Source organism: Chaetodon auriga, chromosome 5, assembly GCF_051107435.1.
Source record: "Chaetodon auriga isolate fChaAug3 chromosome 5, fChaAug3.hap1, whole genome shotgun sequence".
In the NCBI taxonomy this organism is placed as follows: Eukaryota; Metazoa; Chordata; class Actinopteri; order Chaetodontiformes; family Chaetodontidae; genus Chaetodon; species Chaetodon auriga.
The window spans coordinates 8,749,574-8,768,513 of NC_135078.1; the positions used below are offsets into that span (position 1 = coordinate 8,749,574).

Below are 18,940 nucleotides of genomic sequence, written 5' to 3' on the forward strand. Positions count from 1 at the left end.
CAGAGGTCAACTCACGGCTCCACCACAGCTGAACTGCTCCAGTATTCATCTGTGATCGGGCTGAGAGCACTTCCTCTAAAGGGAGATCTGCCCAAACAAATTGTACCAAAGGGAAAACAAACAGACTTTGAGTCAAATGGACTGAATAATAATTCCCTAAAAGACAACTACTGACAGCTCCAGCCTCCACCCTCCACCCTCCTTACCTCTCTCTCTCTCTCTCCCTCTCGCTCTCTTTCTCTCTCTCTCTCTCTCTCTCTTTCTCTCTCCCTCTCTCTCTCTCTCTCTCTTTCTCTCTCCCTCTCTCTCTCTCTTTCTCTCTCTCTCTCTCTCTCTCTCTCTCTCTCTCTGTTGGCGTCACAGTAATTAAATGGGTCCTCACTGGGACGATCGTCCCCGGCAACTCTCATCTGCTTCCAGTTCAAAGGAGGTGATGGGAGGCAGAGATAGAGGGGGATTAATACTGCAGGCTGCTGCCACGCAATTATCTCGCTGCCTCCCACCACGCACACACACGCACGTTAGTGTACGGGCATGCACTCACACCACACACACACACAGTGCAGTAACACCTCCCCCTCTCGTCCTCCCAGCACCTGTCCATCAGCACCTTCACATTCATCTTCTTACACAGTGTCTCCATCCATATTCATGCTGAACCACCCTTCAGTCTTAAGTGCCTGTCACGAGCTCACCGTCATTACACGCTGTGACTGCAGGAAAAACACAACTGCAGAAGCTGCTGTAACTTCGCTACATGAAATATTCTCTGAGTGACACCTCACAACAAAAACACCGTGTAGTCTGAATCCGGCATTGGTTGGAGGCACGTTGGCCTTCGTTTTGACTTCATAAACCTTGCAGAAATTACTGTTATCAAGTTTCAAAGGGCCAAAAATATAATTTTTAAAGAGCCGTAAGATCTCCCAGACAGCGACAAGAATCGTCTGAATGTTCATGCTGTAATTAGACAGACTATTAAAGCTTTACCATCAGTGTTTGAAAATTTCAGAAGCTGCTTCGTTTTGAAGATGTAAAACAATGGCTGCTTTCAGTTTGTTCAACATTTTCTGAAATGAGACGTTCTTCTGCCATGAATTTAGTGATCTTAACTTGTAAAAGCCTCAGAAAGAGGGCTACATTACATTCATTTTGCACATGGACATATATAAGGGCATTCAACCTTCACAGAAATAAGAGGAAGATGTCATGAAAAAGTGAAGTGCATCCTTTCTACAGAAACAGGAACAGCCCCCCTAAAACCCTACTTTATGCTTTGATCTTATTCTTTTGCACATGTAGCATTCATGCCCCTGTTGTGTTTTGTTTTTTGGGGTGCTGAATCCAGTTTACATTATTCCAGGATTTTACAGTAACAGCAGATGAATCTAAAAATCTAAAAATCTTTAGAGGGATCAACAGCAAAGTCTGATGCCCATGACCTTCGCAGCCAGTGTGCAGTATGTAAGAGGTATTTCTGTGTAATACAGTAATATTGAAGTTCATGGCTGTCTGCAACCGTCAGGTCTCATTTTCATTCGGTTTGTCTTGTTTTTCCAAAGTGTTTACAGACTGAACAAAGAAAAGCAAGTCTTTTGTATATGAAAGCACAATTGACAAAATTGAACCTAAGGTAGGAAGAAAAAAAAGCGATTATTATGTAGACGGTCTGCAGTTTTGTTATAATAGATGTCAGCAAGTGTCACGGTTTCATTTTCAATTCATTTGTGAGATATTACTGCTCAGGAGCTCTGGGGAAGCAGAGAGCTCTCATCTCTTGGCATTGTGGAGGTGTGAAGTGCTCTGACTCGGGGAGTGTCATCAGTGTAACACCAGGGGCAGTGTCAGTCATCTCAGTCTCATCAGTTGGTTATTAACAGTGCGGGGACTTCCTGGTTCTGTATTCATGAGGGAAATGAGCACTTCTTACTTGTTTCTCTTATGTTATTGATGGAGATTGAGTCTTGACGCAGTCCATGCAGAAGAGCTCAGCGCCTATTTTTAGGTGTTCCATGTCAACATTTTATTGTCTCTGAAATGTTTGTCAGCTCATACTTTTATATGCTGAGGAATATGTGCGACATTAAAACCTGTATGTTTTCACGTCATGATGAAATGTAAAGGACAGAACCGTTCACTCAACACTTGTTTTTAAATTCTGCCTGGAAGACGTGCTTTTAAGTTGAAAGCACCAGCAGACTGGAATCATTTGTCTAACTCACTCTGATCGATCACCTCTTCAGAATTGCTTTGCTTGTTTGCCTCAAATGCTTGTTTTTGTTAAAAAGCGTGTTTTGTTAATTGGTAGACTCAAGGTTATTTTGTCTGACAGTTGTTCATTCATTTCATTTTCATTCCTCACTTGTAACAGAATAAATACCAGAAGTTTTGCCTGTTATAGCCAGTTTACTACAAACCTCACAGCAGCTTCACAGCATGTTAACTGTTGGTAGAAATCATTTATCATCTTTGTCTCCTTCATATGAAAATCTATGAGACGCTCACAGTCAACATCAAGTCGGCATTCAACCTGACTCTTGACTGCCTCATTAGTGTGGAAGCACTGAGATTTACTGTTCCCACACTGATCAGATTTAACTCAGACATGAATGGAAGTCAATGGCTGCCTGGAACTATACATCCAAAAATCTGCAGCTGAAACTTCAAAACAAACACATGCCCACTGAAAGCTGCTGCATGTGTTGGTGCTTGAAAGGGTTTTTAATTATCTCTGTGTTATTTGAACAGTTTAAAATCACATTTAGAGAAGATGAGCCGACAGATGTTTTCTTCACATGGATCAAACTGTATTTACAAATCTTATTCATCTCAGATTGCATCTTTATTGTGTTATTATTGATAGCTTTCACTGCCTTGTGACAGCGGACCTGTTCCTTCATGTAACTGATAACCAGCGAACAGAGAAGACAATAATTGTTTCTTATTAACCAAAATGTTTAAGAACAGCCAGCTAACATATACGCCTCTCCTCCTTTAGTCCTGGACTGGAGGATGATGGATCCAAACCACCCCATGAACGCTCTGATGCGTCTGAATCAAATCCACCCGGGCCTTCAGTACCGCCTGCTGTCCCAGTCCGGCCCGGTGCATGCTCCAGTCTTCACCATGTCTGTGGACATCCAGGGAACCACATACCAGGCCACCGGGAACTCGAAGAGAACTGCCAAGCTCCAAGTAGCCCTCAAGGTATTCAACTGAATTCAAACTGTTCATCATTTTTTCCCAGTATCAAAATTCAGTCATTGTTATCTGTATCTGTGGACACCAAAATCTAAAAAGTTTTGGTAATATAAGACAAAAAAACAGACCAAAGTGAAGCTTACAGCTAAGTTCAAAGCTGTGACTCGACTCCATACTGCATACTAACTGTACACAGTATGTGCTCTACACTAATCCATATGTACTGTATACTGCTGCTGTAGTTAGTATACAAGAAATCAATTCACTTTACTGTTTTGTTAACAGAAAATGAAACAGCTCATCGGCGTTTGACATCAGCCAAACTGCAACTCTAGACTTTTATAACAAAATTCATGTGAAACTAATGACATTCCCTCAGCTGGACTTTGTGTTGAGCGCTAATTTACAAATGGTAGCCTGCGAACATGCGGAACATCAGCATGTTGCAAATGTAAATAAGAAAAAACAACAGAAGTGACAATATTCATGAAAATTAGCTTCTTTGTAGCTGTACGAAGGCGTACACACTCCTACTTAAATCAATTCATACACTGATACTGACACACTGGTAGGTGCACTGACAGAATGTCTAATTATTTTCTTTAAAGACTATCTAAAAAAAAGGAGATCATTCCTAGCAGTTGCATTTTAGTAGTCATGAACTGCTTCCAAAAAGTAGTTGGGTAGTTCATGAATTGCAGGAGATGTTTTTTTCTTACACAATAACAATGATCACGTCTCATCAAAAGGGTCTCAAATACAACAGAAAAGAGTTAACTTGTGCAGGTGGGACCAGCTTTCGGGTATGTGAAATAGCAGAGTCCTTCATTGGCTCTGAGAGGCTGTTTACAAGTGAGCTGTGATCTGATTGGACTAAACTCCCTGCAAGCTTATCTGAGCTGAGATACTGTTTGACTGCGGTAATAATGCGACTGCTTTCCTGCCAGGATAGCAGCACTCCTCTCTCAATACCTTAAATTATTTACAGCACAACATCAAAAATGATTGTTCAAACCAATCTATGCCTGCACTGGTTAAGTATGTCCATACTTGCTTTTGCTAAATGTCTGCACAGTGTTAACATGACGCCTGACAACTATGACATGTCAACAACAAAATATGTGACATGCCTTTCTAAAGACTCCAGCCGTCATTCCTCTCTCTGCCTTTTACTGACGTTTGTCTCACATTCTGCACTTGAAGGTGTTGATGATTAAAAACTTGATCATTAACTCAGACAAAGGAACAGTTGCACTGAAAAGAGAGAATGTTCTTTTTGTGACGAAGCCTTCTTTGAACGTGTTAAGTTTGACTGCTCACACTTTCTCTTTGTCCCACACATTTATTCACTGAGTTACACATTCACACGTCGGAGCTGTCCAGCACAGCCAGCCTTTGTGTTGTTGTTGTTGTTGTTGTTGTTGTTGCTGCTGATGGTCACTTTGCAACCTCACTGGCTCACTGCAGCAGCTGTTAGGTGGTTGAGTGCCTTGCTCAGGGACAGCTCAGTCACAGATGATGGAAGTGTGATTCATTTCTGTGGTGAGTTCAGGGACTGTCATGGCATTAGAGGAAGTTTACCAGTTACTTTTCTTATTACATGATGCATACATGACAAGCATGATTAGGAACGTTAATGAAGTAAGTTGTGTGTCTTTGTGTGTGTGTGTGTGTGTGTGTGTGTGTGTGTGTGTGTGTGTGTTTTTGTTCCTTCCTCAGGCACTGCAGGCTCTGGGCTTTGTGGTCAGCGGTGATGGAGACGTGGACTCCCTGAGTGCCGACGAGAAGTCAGATGGCGAAGGCAAGAATGACAGGATGTCCACCAGCTCCAGCTCCACCTCCATCACCTCCTCCACAGACACACAGGAGGTGGGGAGCGCGTGCGCACACACACACTGGGATTATTAACACGTACACATGAGGATTAGACTGGTGCACAGACGGACTGTGTTCTTTTGTGAAATATCAGTGTCACCAACCTGTGATGTGATGGAGATTCCCCACATATCACAAGAACACTTCCGTTCATCTAAGAGTCAAAATAATTCAAAATAAATTCTTTAGTTGACGTGCCATCCTGGCAAAGAAACAAGCTGCAAAGCCTCAGCTAAAGTCATCTGCCCGTGTTTCAGTCAGTTCCCCTAAAACCTGTGGATGACATCGAGCTTGTGCTCCTACAGAGGTTGAATGCACTTTGGACAAAAGCATCACAGTATACCCAGAGCATGGGCAGTCAAATGAAAGCATCTAGCTTTCACAGACAGTAGTACTAATAATCCACATTTTTAGAGCACTTTTCAAAAACAGAATCATCAAGTGTTTAACAGTCAACAGAGTGCTGATGGACACAGTAAAGATTAAAAAACGAATCATGCAGTAACAAAACGCATCAATAAGAATGAAAATGAATACAGGAATAATAGATTTGTAACAACTCATACAAAACCATTCAACATGAAATAATAAAACAGAGGAGCTCCTGAAAGGACGAACAGTGATGGTTCATAGTTGTATTTGTTTTCAACGTCATTGTTGAAGGAGAGTTTCACATGAATGAAATGGCGACGCCTGCACACTGACTCCATGCCACAGAGGTTCAATGACAGCACTCTGATCCCACTTGGATCTTCCTCAGGTCACAGTGTGTTGATATTATTGCCTTTTTTATTACATTACATCAATTTGATCTTGACTGTTTGATATTCTGATCTGAATCAGACTCAGGTTTTTTCAACATACAAGGAATTTGCCTTTGTACTTTTGTGCATAACGGTAACAATAAACATAGTAAGAGAAATGAAAAGAAACAAGGACTGCACATCAGGAATCTGGAATATCAAAGAGAAATTTACAATAAGAAATATGCGCAGTGTTTCAAAGGAAGTGGATGGGATGTGAAAAATGTTGATCAGTGGTCAGACGTTCACAGTATAAATGAGTGAAGAGTATGTGGAGTAAAGATGTGTTCTGATGTTAGTCAGTCATCACAGGTTAGTTGGTTGGGTTCAGCAGAAATACAGAAATGAAAAGATGCGTTGAGACCATGTTGAAACAGTCCTCCTTCCACATTATAGACTTGTTCACCAGAGATCACTTTAATTTTGCACAGTAAAAAAAATCTATAGAAAAGAATCATACATTTGTAAAATTATTAGATCTTTGCCTGTAGTGTGTTTGAGTCAGTTAATAGTTTATTACTTCGACTGCATTCACCTGCATTATTCTTCATAAGTGTTTTCTGAGGCAGATAGCTTTCTTTCAACAAGTAGGAGAGATGTGTGACGTGATCGGGCTGATGGGAAGTCTTGTCTCGCTGTGGTGAAACGAGTGCTTTTGTTTATTTAGGAATTTGTAATAAATGTAAGACTGGTGTCGCTGACTCTCTCGTGTCTCTCTGTAGTCCAGAGCTCCAGGTCCGATCCTCACGGCGGGAGGTAAAAACCCGGTGATGGAGCTGAATGAGAAACGCCGTGGCCTCAAATATGAGCTGATATCAGAGAGCGGCAGCAGCTATGACAAACGCTTCATCATAGAGGTACGAAAACACACACATACACACACACACACACACACACACACGCACTCAGTACTCCATTTCACAGATTTCCTGCCTTCCTTTCAGTGGGTCTGATTAGGAATTGATGAGAGGGAACGTGTTTGATGTTCTGCTCCTCAGTGTTTCAAAATGTCTTCACACTTCTCAGAAACGCCAGCTGAACATGAAACCAAATTTATCCTGTGAAATCAATCTCAGCCCCTTTACACCATGCATTGAAATGCATTGTGGGTCATCGGATTGTAATCTGATGCTTGACCACATGAAAATCCAGGTGCAGATGCACCTACAGCGCACTGAGGACGGATTGTGATGCGATCAACCAAACCACCTCCAGGCATGCATTCTGTCCACATCGAACACGAGCGTAAATAATATTGCAAATGCAGTTGCGTGGGAATAAAATCTGTTGCTAGGTACCAGATGGTCACCATGACCCTCTTCTCCGACTGTATGACCGAGCGTCAGCGCGTGTCTCTTCTGGATAACACCGGTCACAGTCTTCAGCAAATCTTCCCACCAGTCTTGACTGTGTTCCCACATCCAGCCTGTGCTCTGCATGAAACACATCTCTGCTTTTGTCTTCAGCAGGACGGCGTCTTCCCCAGCTTTGAAAAGCAATCACAAGTCCATCCAGCAGTGCAGGGCCTGTGAGGTGTAGACTGCCTGTTCTGCTCAGTTTGTTCATTCACAAAAAGGTTTCCAGAAAGTAAAAATAAGAATTTCACGCTGCAGAGCTTCAAGTCTGTCGAGCAGAAATCCGCACTGTTCAGCACAATCAGTAATGATGTAAGAGGACCTGAAAGAATTAGAAGATATGAATGATGCCTCTGTAAGCAGTGGTTCATCAGAGCAGAGCTGTGCTGTGACATGCCCCAACATGAAGTTAGATGCCAACAAAACATCTTTCTAAAGCAGAGTGGTCCATGAGAGGTGGTTGTGTGATATCACAGAGATATTTTATATACAGGAGGTGTTGTTACACTGTCAGGTGTTATAACAGAGCAGCAAAACAGAGACCTGCGGAAAGACTCGAGGCAGCAATGTGCACACTGTAGAAGTTGCTGTGGAGAAATATATCAATAACACTTTGAATAATGATCCATAAATTGGCAAACCATTATGATGATAAAAGGGTGCCTCTTGAGGATAAATCCGTTCATACGAGTGGTTTGTGTATGAGGCCCACTTATCATTTGGTCATTTATGCCCATCATAGTATCCTAAAGCCAAAGATAATGTCTTCAGAGTCAATTCTTTAGTCCATCCAATGGTCCAAATCCCAAAGTTAAGATAAAGAAAAGCAGCAAATGCTCATAATTTAGAAGCTGGAAACAGACAATGTTTGGCATTTCTCTTTGAAAACTGAGTGAACCAACTATCAAAATAGTTCCTTTAATTGCATGACATTTTTTTTGTCAACAAAGTAATTCATTCTTAATTTTAGCTCTTATTTCTGTCCATCCAACAATCAATTAATCACATCAGCCCTGCAACCACCATCAAGAGAAAAAAAGGATTCTTAGTTTTCACACAAACTTCATCAGAACTCATCCTCCTCTCTGTGCGGTGTGTGTTGTGACAGGTGGAGGTGGACAAGCAGGTGTTTCGGGGGATGGGTCCCAATAAGAAAGTAGCCAAAGCCAGCGCGGCGCTCGCAGCCCTCAACAGCCTGTTCTCTGGCTCCAAATCTACAACCAACAAGAAGAAACGGCCCAACCCTCCTGTGAGTAAATGAAGTGCTTCTACAGTCGACCTGAAGTGACACAGCATCATGTTACAGTGCTGATGTGTGTGTGTGTGTGTGTGTGTGTGTGTGTGTGTGTGTGTGTGTGTGTGTGTGTGTGTGTAGCCAAAGCGACCCATAGCCTCGGTACTGACCCTCCCCGCCCTCGCCGCCAGACCTCCACGAGTCCCCGTCATCCCCAGAGCTCCATACATCAGCACCCCGCCCACACATGGGTACATCCCCCCAGGTGAGTCCAGCTGTGTGACAAATGACCTGAACACATCTCACACAGCAGCAGTGACATTAGAGCAGACGTAGAGATGTATAAGGAAAACACAGAGGAGAGAGAAAAATGGTAAAAAGGCGCCACACGTGCAACCTCAAGGTTTTACTTTAAAAGCAGGAAATGAGGGATTACTGGTTAAGTTTTGGTCGGGTTACAGTTTAATGGTTAAGTTGAGCAATTAAGTTTTTGAAGAAATACTTAGTGACTTTTCAGAAATACACTAATTCAGTGAGAGGATTGACACTGTGTAGTAAATACAAAGTCTGTCAGTCTGTTAGCTTAGCACAAAGACTGGAATCAAGGGGAGTGTCCCCTCGCGGGACTAATAAAGGAACATTGAAAAAGCTAACAAAATCCACCTACCAGCTTTTCAACATGGGGTTGTATGAGGCACAATGGTCAGTGTATTAGCTGCTCACCCTGCGCCCCATGCACCTGGACTGAGTCCTGAACAGAGGCCCAGATTCAATGCTCCATACCTTCCCCTCTCTCTCTCCCCTTTCCTCTCACTCTCTACGAGCTGTTCTATCAAAGTCCAGGCTGCAGAAGCCCCACAAAAATCTTCTTAAAACAAAAAGTTAGTGTATTACTACAGTAGAATGTGGTCAGGTTGAGAAAATGTAGTGCCAAAGGGAAAGGCTGCTGACAGTAAGGTAAAGCACTGAGAGTATATAGAGTGCAAACGTTTTGCTGCTGACCCCGTTTGTTCTGCCTCTGTGCCACTACTACTCTCCAACTCTCAAACTGGTGGTGCCCAGACCACCATCTACTGAAGGGAATACACTGACCGTTGAGAAGTACCTCATTCAACCCCATCTCAAAAATCCTGAAGTATCCCTTTAATCTGTTCAAAAACATAAAGATGACAACTTGCCATTTTTCCTGCGAGGTTTTGAGCCACATTAGTTATTAAGTGAGCTTTAGAGGTGCTGGTAGACGGATTCTGCAGTTGGATAGAGATCTGTTTCCCCCTGTTTTCAGTCTTTATGCTGAGCTAACGGCTGCTGACAGATCCATACAGACCTGAGAGCGGAACCCATCTTCTCCTGAAACTTCCTGCCAGAAAGCGAAAATGTGTATTTTCCCAAAATACTGAACTATTTCATCAAAGAGGTATCTGAATAAGACTGCCAACATTATCTGAATTTGATGCAGCAACATGTTTGAAACAAGTTGGGACAGGAGCAGCTAAAGACTGGAAAAGTTGTTGAATGCTCCAAAAACACCTGTTTGGAACATTCCACAGGTAAACAGGTTGATTGGTAACAGGTGAGAGTATCATGATTGGGTCTGAAAGGGGCATCCTGGAAGGACTCAGTCGTTCACAAGCAAGGATGGAGCGAGGTTCACCACTTTGTGAACACATGATTGGATAAACTACTACATTAATACAGCTCACTGTGTATTAATGACGCTCCATCATGCTTTCTGTCTCTTCCCTGGCAGGCTTCGGTGCTCCTTATGGTTACAGCCCTGCAGGCGCCCTCCCTCCCTACGGTAAACTCACACTCATTCTGTCTCATCAATAATCCATCACCTTTGATTTGTTCATCGCTACATCCCAACATTTGAGTTCTTTCTTTTTCTTTGCTCTTCTTCAGGTTTTCCCTCCAGAATGCCCTCAGTAGTTGTCCCAGTCATCAGAGTACCCACAACATACCCCGTCACCCACCTCTACCCCTATTAGGACCCTCCCTCACCTCACCTCACCTCACACACTTCATAGGAAATCACTTGTTAGTTACGTCCTGACGTTTTACTGTCTGTTCATGACACACACTTCAAAAACCAGCACTGGAATCCACAAACATTCGACCAGTATCCCCAGTCAGCTTCAGATCAGCCCGTGCCGTTGTTGTGCAGCGCGTTCACGCTGCGCTGCACTAGAAACCAGCTAGATTAAATTGGCCCTTAGAAATTTGTGTGGCAGTTTTATTACTATGTGTGTAAACACAGAGTTTGACAAATAAGCTCTTTGATCATCAAACCATTATGCAATGAAAATCTGAGCTCAGCATTTATGGAGCTGCAGTGTGTGTAAACACGACACAGGAGGGAGCTAAACAAATTAGCCGCCCACCATCGGAAACACGACCATTAACCAAAGTAAGTGAACTAAATAAACACTGCATGTCATTGCACGGACCTACAAAATAGTAGCTGCTCAAGACGGCTGAAAACTCAAAATCCTCTGTAGAGGAACTAACCCAACATCAACCGGAGCAAAGCACAGCGAACATACAGTCACTGCTGGGAGCTTTAAAATGGTGCTTAAGCAAAGCAGCTCCTGAATATTCAATATTGGAAGCTAAATACAGAACCACAGAAAGGAACAGTACATGTCTGTTAGGAGCTAAAGAAACAGTTCTCCCACTGTTTTTCTTTTTTCAGTTTTTTAGTTTTTAGTTACTCAATATTCATAATGATGAACAAACTACAGTCACCATACAAATCGAGTGGCCAGCTACTGCGAGGAGTTAGTATCCACTGTCAGGAAGCAAACATCCTCTGTTCGACTTCCCACACAGCCGATGTTTCGCTCCCAAGAAGACGTTCAGTTTGTTGATGTCCTACAGTTTTAACATTTGAAATTTCGATGGAGGTTTTCAAATGAAGCTTCAGATGTCTCCTCATATTTGACAAAAACACTCACAAAATCAATAACAAAATCCTAAATTAGAAACATTTGAAGTGATTCCTCAGATTGAGTGAATTAGCCTTTTTTTATTATTACGTCAGCTGTCTTTAATGAATATAAGTCATCAGTTTTGTCAACATAAATACATATAGATATACTGTACATACATGTATGTTTTTGGAGCCCTCATACAGCCGCCTCGGCCTGTAGTTACATAGTTACATCTTGCTCAATGTCTAATCTGATTGGTTGCATGCCACGAATAATAACACTGTACACTGTAGGGAATTGAACATCGTCTGTGTGGGAACTAAATTAATGAACCTTATAACGGACTAAAACCAGTCACTGTCAGGAAACAAACAAAAACTGACTGAATGCACTGACCACCAAATATCCAGCATGAGAAGCTTAAGAAATACACTGTACCTGCAGCTGTTAGGAAGTAGAGACAGCAACAGCAGCAGATACACAGATGGAAAGGTGACAACAAGTTGACTAAATGCCATTGATCACAGAGCTTCTTTGTCAAAAGGTGAATTATTCCTTTCAGGATCTCTCGTGGGTGCGAACGCTGTTTTGTATTTTACTTTCTCTCCGTTTTCCATTGATGTTTTAAGTTTCTGTGGAGAGAAAAAGAAACAGGTTTACATTAATCGGTTGCACTGAGAAACCTCTTTCCTATCGTTTGGATGTTAGTGCAGGTTTACAGTTCTGTGTTGAGTTCAGCTGTTGAGCCATTTTGTGTCGAGTTAAAATACTTTCTTTTCAGGGAGAGATTTTATTTTGACCTGTTTGTAGGTTATTCTCTGTTTCAATAAATGAATATTTTGTCAACAGCTGACTAACTTGTGGTTCGTAAAAGCTTTTTCATGATTCACACACATTTAACCCGCACAGCCAGGTAAGATTCACAAGTACTCTGTGTATATGTACTCTCTTCATATGATAGTATTTTACATCAGTAGACTCTATGAAGTTGTTTATGTACAGGCAGCAGGTGAGGTTTGGGAGCGCTGCAGCATCACTGAAAAGTCAAGAAACACAAAGAAGATCAGGTTAGCCAAGGAAAAAAAACAAAGAGTAAAGTTATTACCCACACAGTTGTAAACAGCCATCACAGTTTTCAGACCCACAATCTTGATCCACTGTTCTTACTGTACTGTAATAGTGTGCACACAGTTTTCCTGCCCGCTGACAGATTGTTAGAGACATCTCAGGTGCTCTCACTTTCAATTTGGTCTCCAAAAAAAAGAAAAAAAAAAAAGCTCTGTCTGACTTTTCAGCGATGTTGCCACGAACCCAGACATCAGCAATTATTTTGAGTACAAAGTTCTAATAATGTGCAAAACCCCTCTCCTGAACAGCGATTGTCCAATCATACTTTAACAACTGCAACTTGGCACAGCAGCTCTGTGAACCTTTGGCTTCCTCCACGTTGAAGCCTTTAGCGTGGAGCCACAGGAATACAAGAGTTTGAAGTGTGGTGCAAGTTTTTTAGCCTTTCTGAAGCCAAAAATGTAAAGTAAGGGATGGATTCAACAGTATGTTTATCTGCTCCAGTGTATTCATAATGATTAGCACGCCCAGATAACTGGTTTACAGGAGTAATCAAGCACTACTTCCACAGTCATAGATCATCAACTGGTGAGGATGACTTCTTGTCTGGGACACACAGCTTTAGCCTCAGGCTTTAGGCATCATGTACAGTACTGTGACAGCAGGCAAAAGCAGTAGCCAGTTAGAAATGAGAGGTCTGCTTCAGGCTCAAATCAAGGACCCATTTTTTCGAAAGTTACAATGAATGTTCCTCCGTTGTCATAGTAAAACCACATACGGTGTCAGTTGATACAAATGACGGCCAAAACCCAAGTTGTAATAAACTGGAGTTAAAGCTGCTTCAGGCGGTGTCGCACACCAACAGCTCCTATCAGCACTTTGTTATAATTGCTTTACAGATCTGAACACCCAGAATTCAGCTGTGCTTTTGCAGAGAGAAATAACTTTGTAGTCTTTGATATCGGGGTCAATAAATGTGACACGCTGCTGTGGATCTTCTTATTTCCCCTGAGCTAGAAGAGTTCTGGGAGCTGCTAGAGAAGTTCGGCCTCCTGAGAGCAGCTACAACAACAACAGCTATGACACAGTCTGTAAGCTGCTTTGAATTTGAAACTTTGTCCTCATAGTTTTGGGTGATCATGCAGCTCCGACATCCGTTCATATTTATCCTTCAGAGTTAAGGACCTGTATTATGCGATGAGGATTGTTTCTGTTCCTGTTAACCCCGGTTGCTCATGTCTCCTGTCTTTAGGCGGCCTGTACCTCGACAGTGCCTATTACCATCCGCACACCATAGCCACACCTATTATCATCCACCTGGGCCCTCAGGATCTTTTCTGACCCCGCCGATGTACCGAGAGCAGCCTCGGCAACAGCCTCGACCTCGTGTTTAATCCCTCACCCTTATTAAACTCTGTCAGCGCCTCTCAATTACTGCGGCGCTGCTCCGCCCGGTTTCTCCCTCCACACGAGACACAGCAGCAGTATTGAAAGCAATATGGAGGAGAGAACACCTCGGGCAACACTCTGTCAAGTCCAGGCCGGTTAGTAGTGAAGAAGAGGCCACAGCTGAGACTTTGTTTGACCCAGCTCACTCAGAAATTGTCAATAAAACACAAAGCAATACTTCTTCTGCCTTCGGGAATCTCAACGTGTTCCAAAGCAACTTGACTGGAGTCTGAAACTGCTTTTCAGTCGAGCAACAATGTGACCTACTACATGTAAAAACGATATTTACTATCTGTATATATGGATGTATGTGAGTTTTGAATATATATATATATATATATATAAAAACATGTTAATATGTTCGAATATGTAAAACCCAACAACGGGTAAAGAAACATATTTATAATATATCTCTGAATGTAAATACTGACTGAAGTAGCTTTGTATTTAAAGCACTCTCAGATATGCTATCTATAAATATTAAGAGTTAAATACGTTTTACAACATGTCTATAACACTGTATTAGTATGTTGATGGTATATAATCCCTATTTAAACATGATTACACACAGTAGACTCAGTGGTAATGTTCCATTTCACAGCATCAAGAGAAATATCACAAACAATGTGACCATGCCATGTTTTAATGATTTACTGTCCGACTGCTAAGCTCTTAGATTGAAGATTGTATCTGTTGTAAGTGATCCTGCTGTTACACATCTGTTGGGTTTTTGGTTTAAAACAATGGTTTTTCAAAACTAGGGCAGGGGCACCCACAGGGGGTCGCAGGACAAGTCTTAGGGGACATAAGATTATTAACAGAAGAAGAACGGAGAAAATATATTTCTACACAAATTCAGATTATTTTTCACAGACTATTCAACAGGTAACAGAGGTCACCGGTAGACTTTTCTTCATTTTAAAGGCTCTCAAACCAAAAGGTGGTTTCTATGGTTGTAGATGATCCTCAAAGACAACGTGCAGGATTTTAAAACTTTTATCTTTTATGCTGTGAAACAGTTTGAATGTCAGAATGAATGTCAGTTTTTGGCTTATCCAGAACTTCAGTCCTGAAATTCTAATATTATCACAGAGCACTTCTGCACATTGTGTTTGCAGTATTGGCCACAGTAAGCTAATACGCCCAGTGAGATGAAAGGGATGCACAGCTCTGTATAAACTGATAAAATCAGCGTTTTTACACCCTGTCCACGCACAGTGGTCTTTAATGCCCCAATCAAACTTGACCAAGAGCTGTATGTGTAGTTGACGAGGTTTTTACTCTTTGGTGTAGTAATAGATACTCATTTATTGGAGAATCTGAAGAGCAAACCTCAGGATTGTGTGTCAGACTGAAGAAAGAATCCAGTGTCGAGGACTATGAGTTTGCAATGTTTTCAGATTTTCCCAGTTGTTGCTAAGAGGCACCTGATGCTAATTGCGTTAAACATCTGAAAATGTAATGAATATTTTAAAGCCTGTTTGGAAAAAATATGGAACTCTCCTTCAGCATAACTGAACAAAATGAATCCTAATTGCCAAGAAACAGGTGAAAAGCAGTGTAGTAAAGTGAGCTCCAAAGCCAGCTCCCAGCAGCACATCACTGTACATCACTGAGAGCAGCCGCTGACAGCGCTGGATTTACACTGAGGGGAAAAAGCATTTGATTCAAAGCAATGGTGAAGTTTTCTGAAGTGGTTCCAGATGAAGATGTTTTTGCTGCAGCCTGACTGGAAAGCACAAGTGTCCGAAACAATATTGAACTCAGGAACATTAAAACCATAAAACGACCGCAGGAATGCAAAGTTAGTCTGATTATGTGACACGCACACAGATGACAATGAAAGAGGACTGTCGACACAGCGTCTGTGCTGCAGACGCCTCCACGCTCTGACACAATGTGAATGTCATTTTAAACATTTATGTGATATTCTGTACTTTTAAGGCGTCGATGGATCTCTGGTAGAATGTAAAACGAAATGTTCCTTCTGCACGAGATGAAGGGCCAGAAATCACAAAGGCGAGGTGCACTGTGCTCTCTTTGTTTGTTTGCTTTCATTTTCATTTGGGAAGTTAATTCTAAAACTTAATTATTCATTTGTCCTGGCCCCTGATGTATGGAAGTTCATTAATGACAAACGCACACTTCAAAAGCTTTTATTTTGTGCTCAGCTTAGTACCTGCTCTCACCAACTTCTCATCAGAGAGATTACATGAGTTTAAGAATATGAAAGAGGCGTCAACAGGAGACCAGTGCAAACACTGACAGAGCACAATGGGAACCAGCCTGTCGGTGTCCGTGTGAGGGAGGCGTTATGAATATGTTTATATTATAATCATGGATGCATTCATGTGTACATCACTGTAGAGTTGCAGCTGATTAAAGGTGAGCTAATTTTAAAGCTACTGTGTATACTGCAGTGGAGCTGACTTCTAATCATCATTAATTAATTGATTTTTAATTTCTCTTTATGATCCACTTCACCTGCAAAGGAACTGCTGACCGTGGCTTTAAATGTAGTGGAGGAAAAACACAATTTTTGCCTCTAAATTTTAATAAAGGTATAAAGTAGCATTAAATGGAAATGCCCAAGTACAGTACAAGTACTTGGTTTGTATGTAAGTACAGCAGTTGTAAATGTACTTACAATCCAGCCCTGGCTACAGAATTACATCCAAATTTGCCATAAAGCTGCACTGCTGATTGTTTTGCCAGCTGTGGTCTCATATACAACCAGTGACATTAATTAACCACCTCTGAAAAATATCTAGCAGTATCCAGATCTCTGTATGATCTCAAGATACTGTACACGTTACCACATTAATGTTCTCGGGCAGTCACCATAATTACCAGTGACAAACCAACTTGTAAACACCGTTGTGTATCTTTTTATTGTGGTTTTTCTGTAAGCTTGGACATGTCTGACTTGATCTCCTTGTTCCTACGGTTGAATGTTTGAGCTTCACTGTGCAGAATAATGAATGTGCAGTTTGACACTAGAAGGCCGTTTTTCTCTGTGCTCACTGAAAATCCCCTTTTCGAGAGGCAGGCCTATGAGCACGATTTGTGACATCACATAAGTGTGATGTGGAAACCTGAAGCCTCCAGTGCACACACACTGAGACTGGGCTGTTCAGTCAAGTTGGAGATATCGCCTGTGAAGCAGCTGAACTTTTGAAATGGCACATATTTGCATAATCATAGATTCATGATTTTTTTTTTTTTTTAATAAGGGAGAGGGAGCAGATGTCATTTAAGGATTTAACAAGATAATAGAACATTTAGTGAAAAAAAATATCAGGAACACACTATTAAGTACAAAGTACAGTTTTTTAAGTATATCTTAAAACACGGAGGAGATCTTTAATAAAAAGGAAATACCTGAAACAATGCGGACGCCAATGTCCAGGTTAATGACGTCCAGATTTTATGGATACACTCAAATTTATTTTGAAACTCTTCCATCATACGTCCATCGTGTTTGCCAGTTAACGTTTGATTGATGGAAACATGAGAATCTTTTCTGTACCGTACATCCCATATGATGTGATCATGGTTATTTCATGTCAGCCAACCTTCTTCCAACTCCTCAAATCTAAAGACACTGCTCCTCCGGCAGCTCGATTACATTCGCTTTTTCTCAAAGCTTGTTCTTTCTTCGCATGCTCCTAAATCTTTACTGACTGACACCGCTCACACTTGTTTTGGTCTCATTCGATGGTGCCGTTTCTGAACTTCCATACACACAGTTCTGTGCAGCTCCAGCAGTTTTTCTGATGCATCTGTTTTTGAGTTTGATTCTGGCCACAAAACCAGGATTCTCTTCTTCCCTGTGTGAAATCTGAAATGCTTTTCTGATTTGAGAAATGTGTGTGGTGTTTGTTCCTCGGCTCTTCCTCATCAGGCCGAGTCTTCCTCCAGTCGCGCTCGGCTGCTGCCGGGCTAATTACATCAGAGTGAACAGAAAGAGTGAAGGCAATGTCTGACTCCACACTGCGAGAATCAAATAAGAGCCCAAAACAAGACATTTAACCAGCTGTTTCTATGAAAAGCTGTAGCACTTAATGAGAAAAATGTGTAGGAAGGGTGTTTGTAACTCTGCAGGAAGCTTATTTGGCGTCCAGTATCCCACCGACGCTCCCCACATCTCACCTCAGTGCTGCGCGACATGCACAGCACTGTGAACATTACAGCACAGCAGACGAAAAACAGACGTACACACTTTCTTTTTCCTCTGGATCAACAGTAACACTTACTGTCCAGATAACATCCAGATTAATGTCGTTGCTAAGAGCATCATAGAGCAGACACTCCCTCAGTCAAAGTGTTGGTGTTTTCTCTGTTGGTTTGTGATTCAAAAATTCATTTTAATCCAATAAATAAACTTTCACTTCTCCTATGGCTGTGACTCCTCAAGCCTCAGTTTGCCTTCTGTCTGTCTATCTGTCTCTTTTACAGGCCTTGAGTCACATCTAGCTCACGTATGTCTGAATAACACAAAAACAGATTTCTTGCTTTGAAACACAGCGAGGCTCTGGCCAGTGTTACTGCATTAAATTAACACATGCTTCATGAAAAAGGAACAAAGTTTGCATCCTGTATTATACAAAATATGGTGAGGGTCAAACAGCTCTCGTTCCACTAAATGTATCTGTAATGTGTATGTAAATGTAATGTAATTATCTATTTTAGCTGATGAATATTTATTTTTGATCTTTCTGTTGAATCTGTAAGCTGATGTGCAGCAGTTTTTCACTCTGGCCCATGCTGCTTAAGCAGACACCTGGCTTGTAGTCATCCACTCTCAGCTTGGTGTAAAGACAGTAGGCAGGTGGAAACACCTGGTCAAGAACAAACTTAACAAAGCTCACCTTCCAGCACCTCTAAAAGTCACCAATTAAAATGTTGTGTAGTTTTTGAATTGTTGTTTTTACCATTTGGTTTCTCAATTACTTTCGGTTAATTACTTCACAGAAGAAGAACAGCCTGGAGGCTTCAGCGCTCCGTGTGCTCTCTTAGCCT

At 41.7% G+C, this 18,940-nt stretch overlaps 1 protein-coding gene across 2 annotated transcripts in view; it reads left to right on the plus strand.

Moving 5' to 3' along the window:
• LOC143320798 (spermatid perinuclear RNA-binding protein-like) overlaps positions 1 to 18,334 on the plus strand; it is a 76,736-nt gene extending 58,402 nt beyond the window's left edge. The window contains exons 12-18 of one of the 2 annotated variants that reach the window (XM_076730745.1): positions 2,999 to 3,207; positions 4,921 to 5,070; positions 6,602 to 6,736; positions 8,343 to 8,483; positions 8,610 to 8,733; positions 10,219 to 10,269; positions 13,722 to 18,334. In XM_076730745.1, the coding sequence (XP_076586860.1) occupies positions 2,999 to 3,207; positions 4,921 to 5,070; positions 6,602 to 6,736; positions 8,343 to 8,483; positions 8,610 to 8,733; positions 10,219 to 10,269; positions 13,722 to 13,810 (899 nt within the window). In that variant the 3' untranslated portion in view covers positions 13,811 to 18,334. The other variant, XM_076730746.1, reaches the window with a different exon arrangement.
• The last annotated feature ends 606 nt before the right edge of the window (positions 18,335 to 18,940 follow it).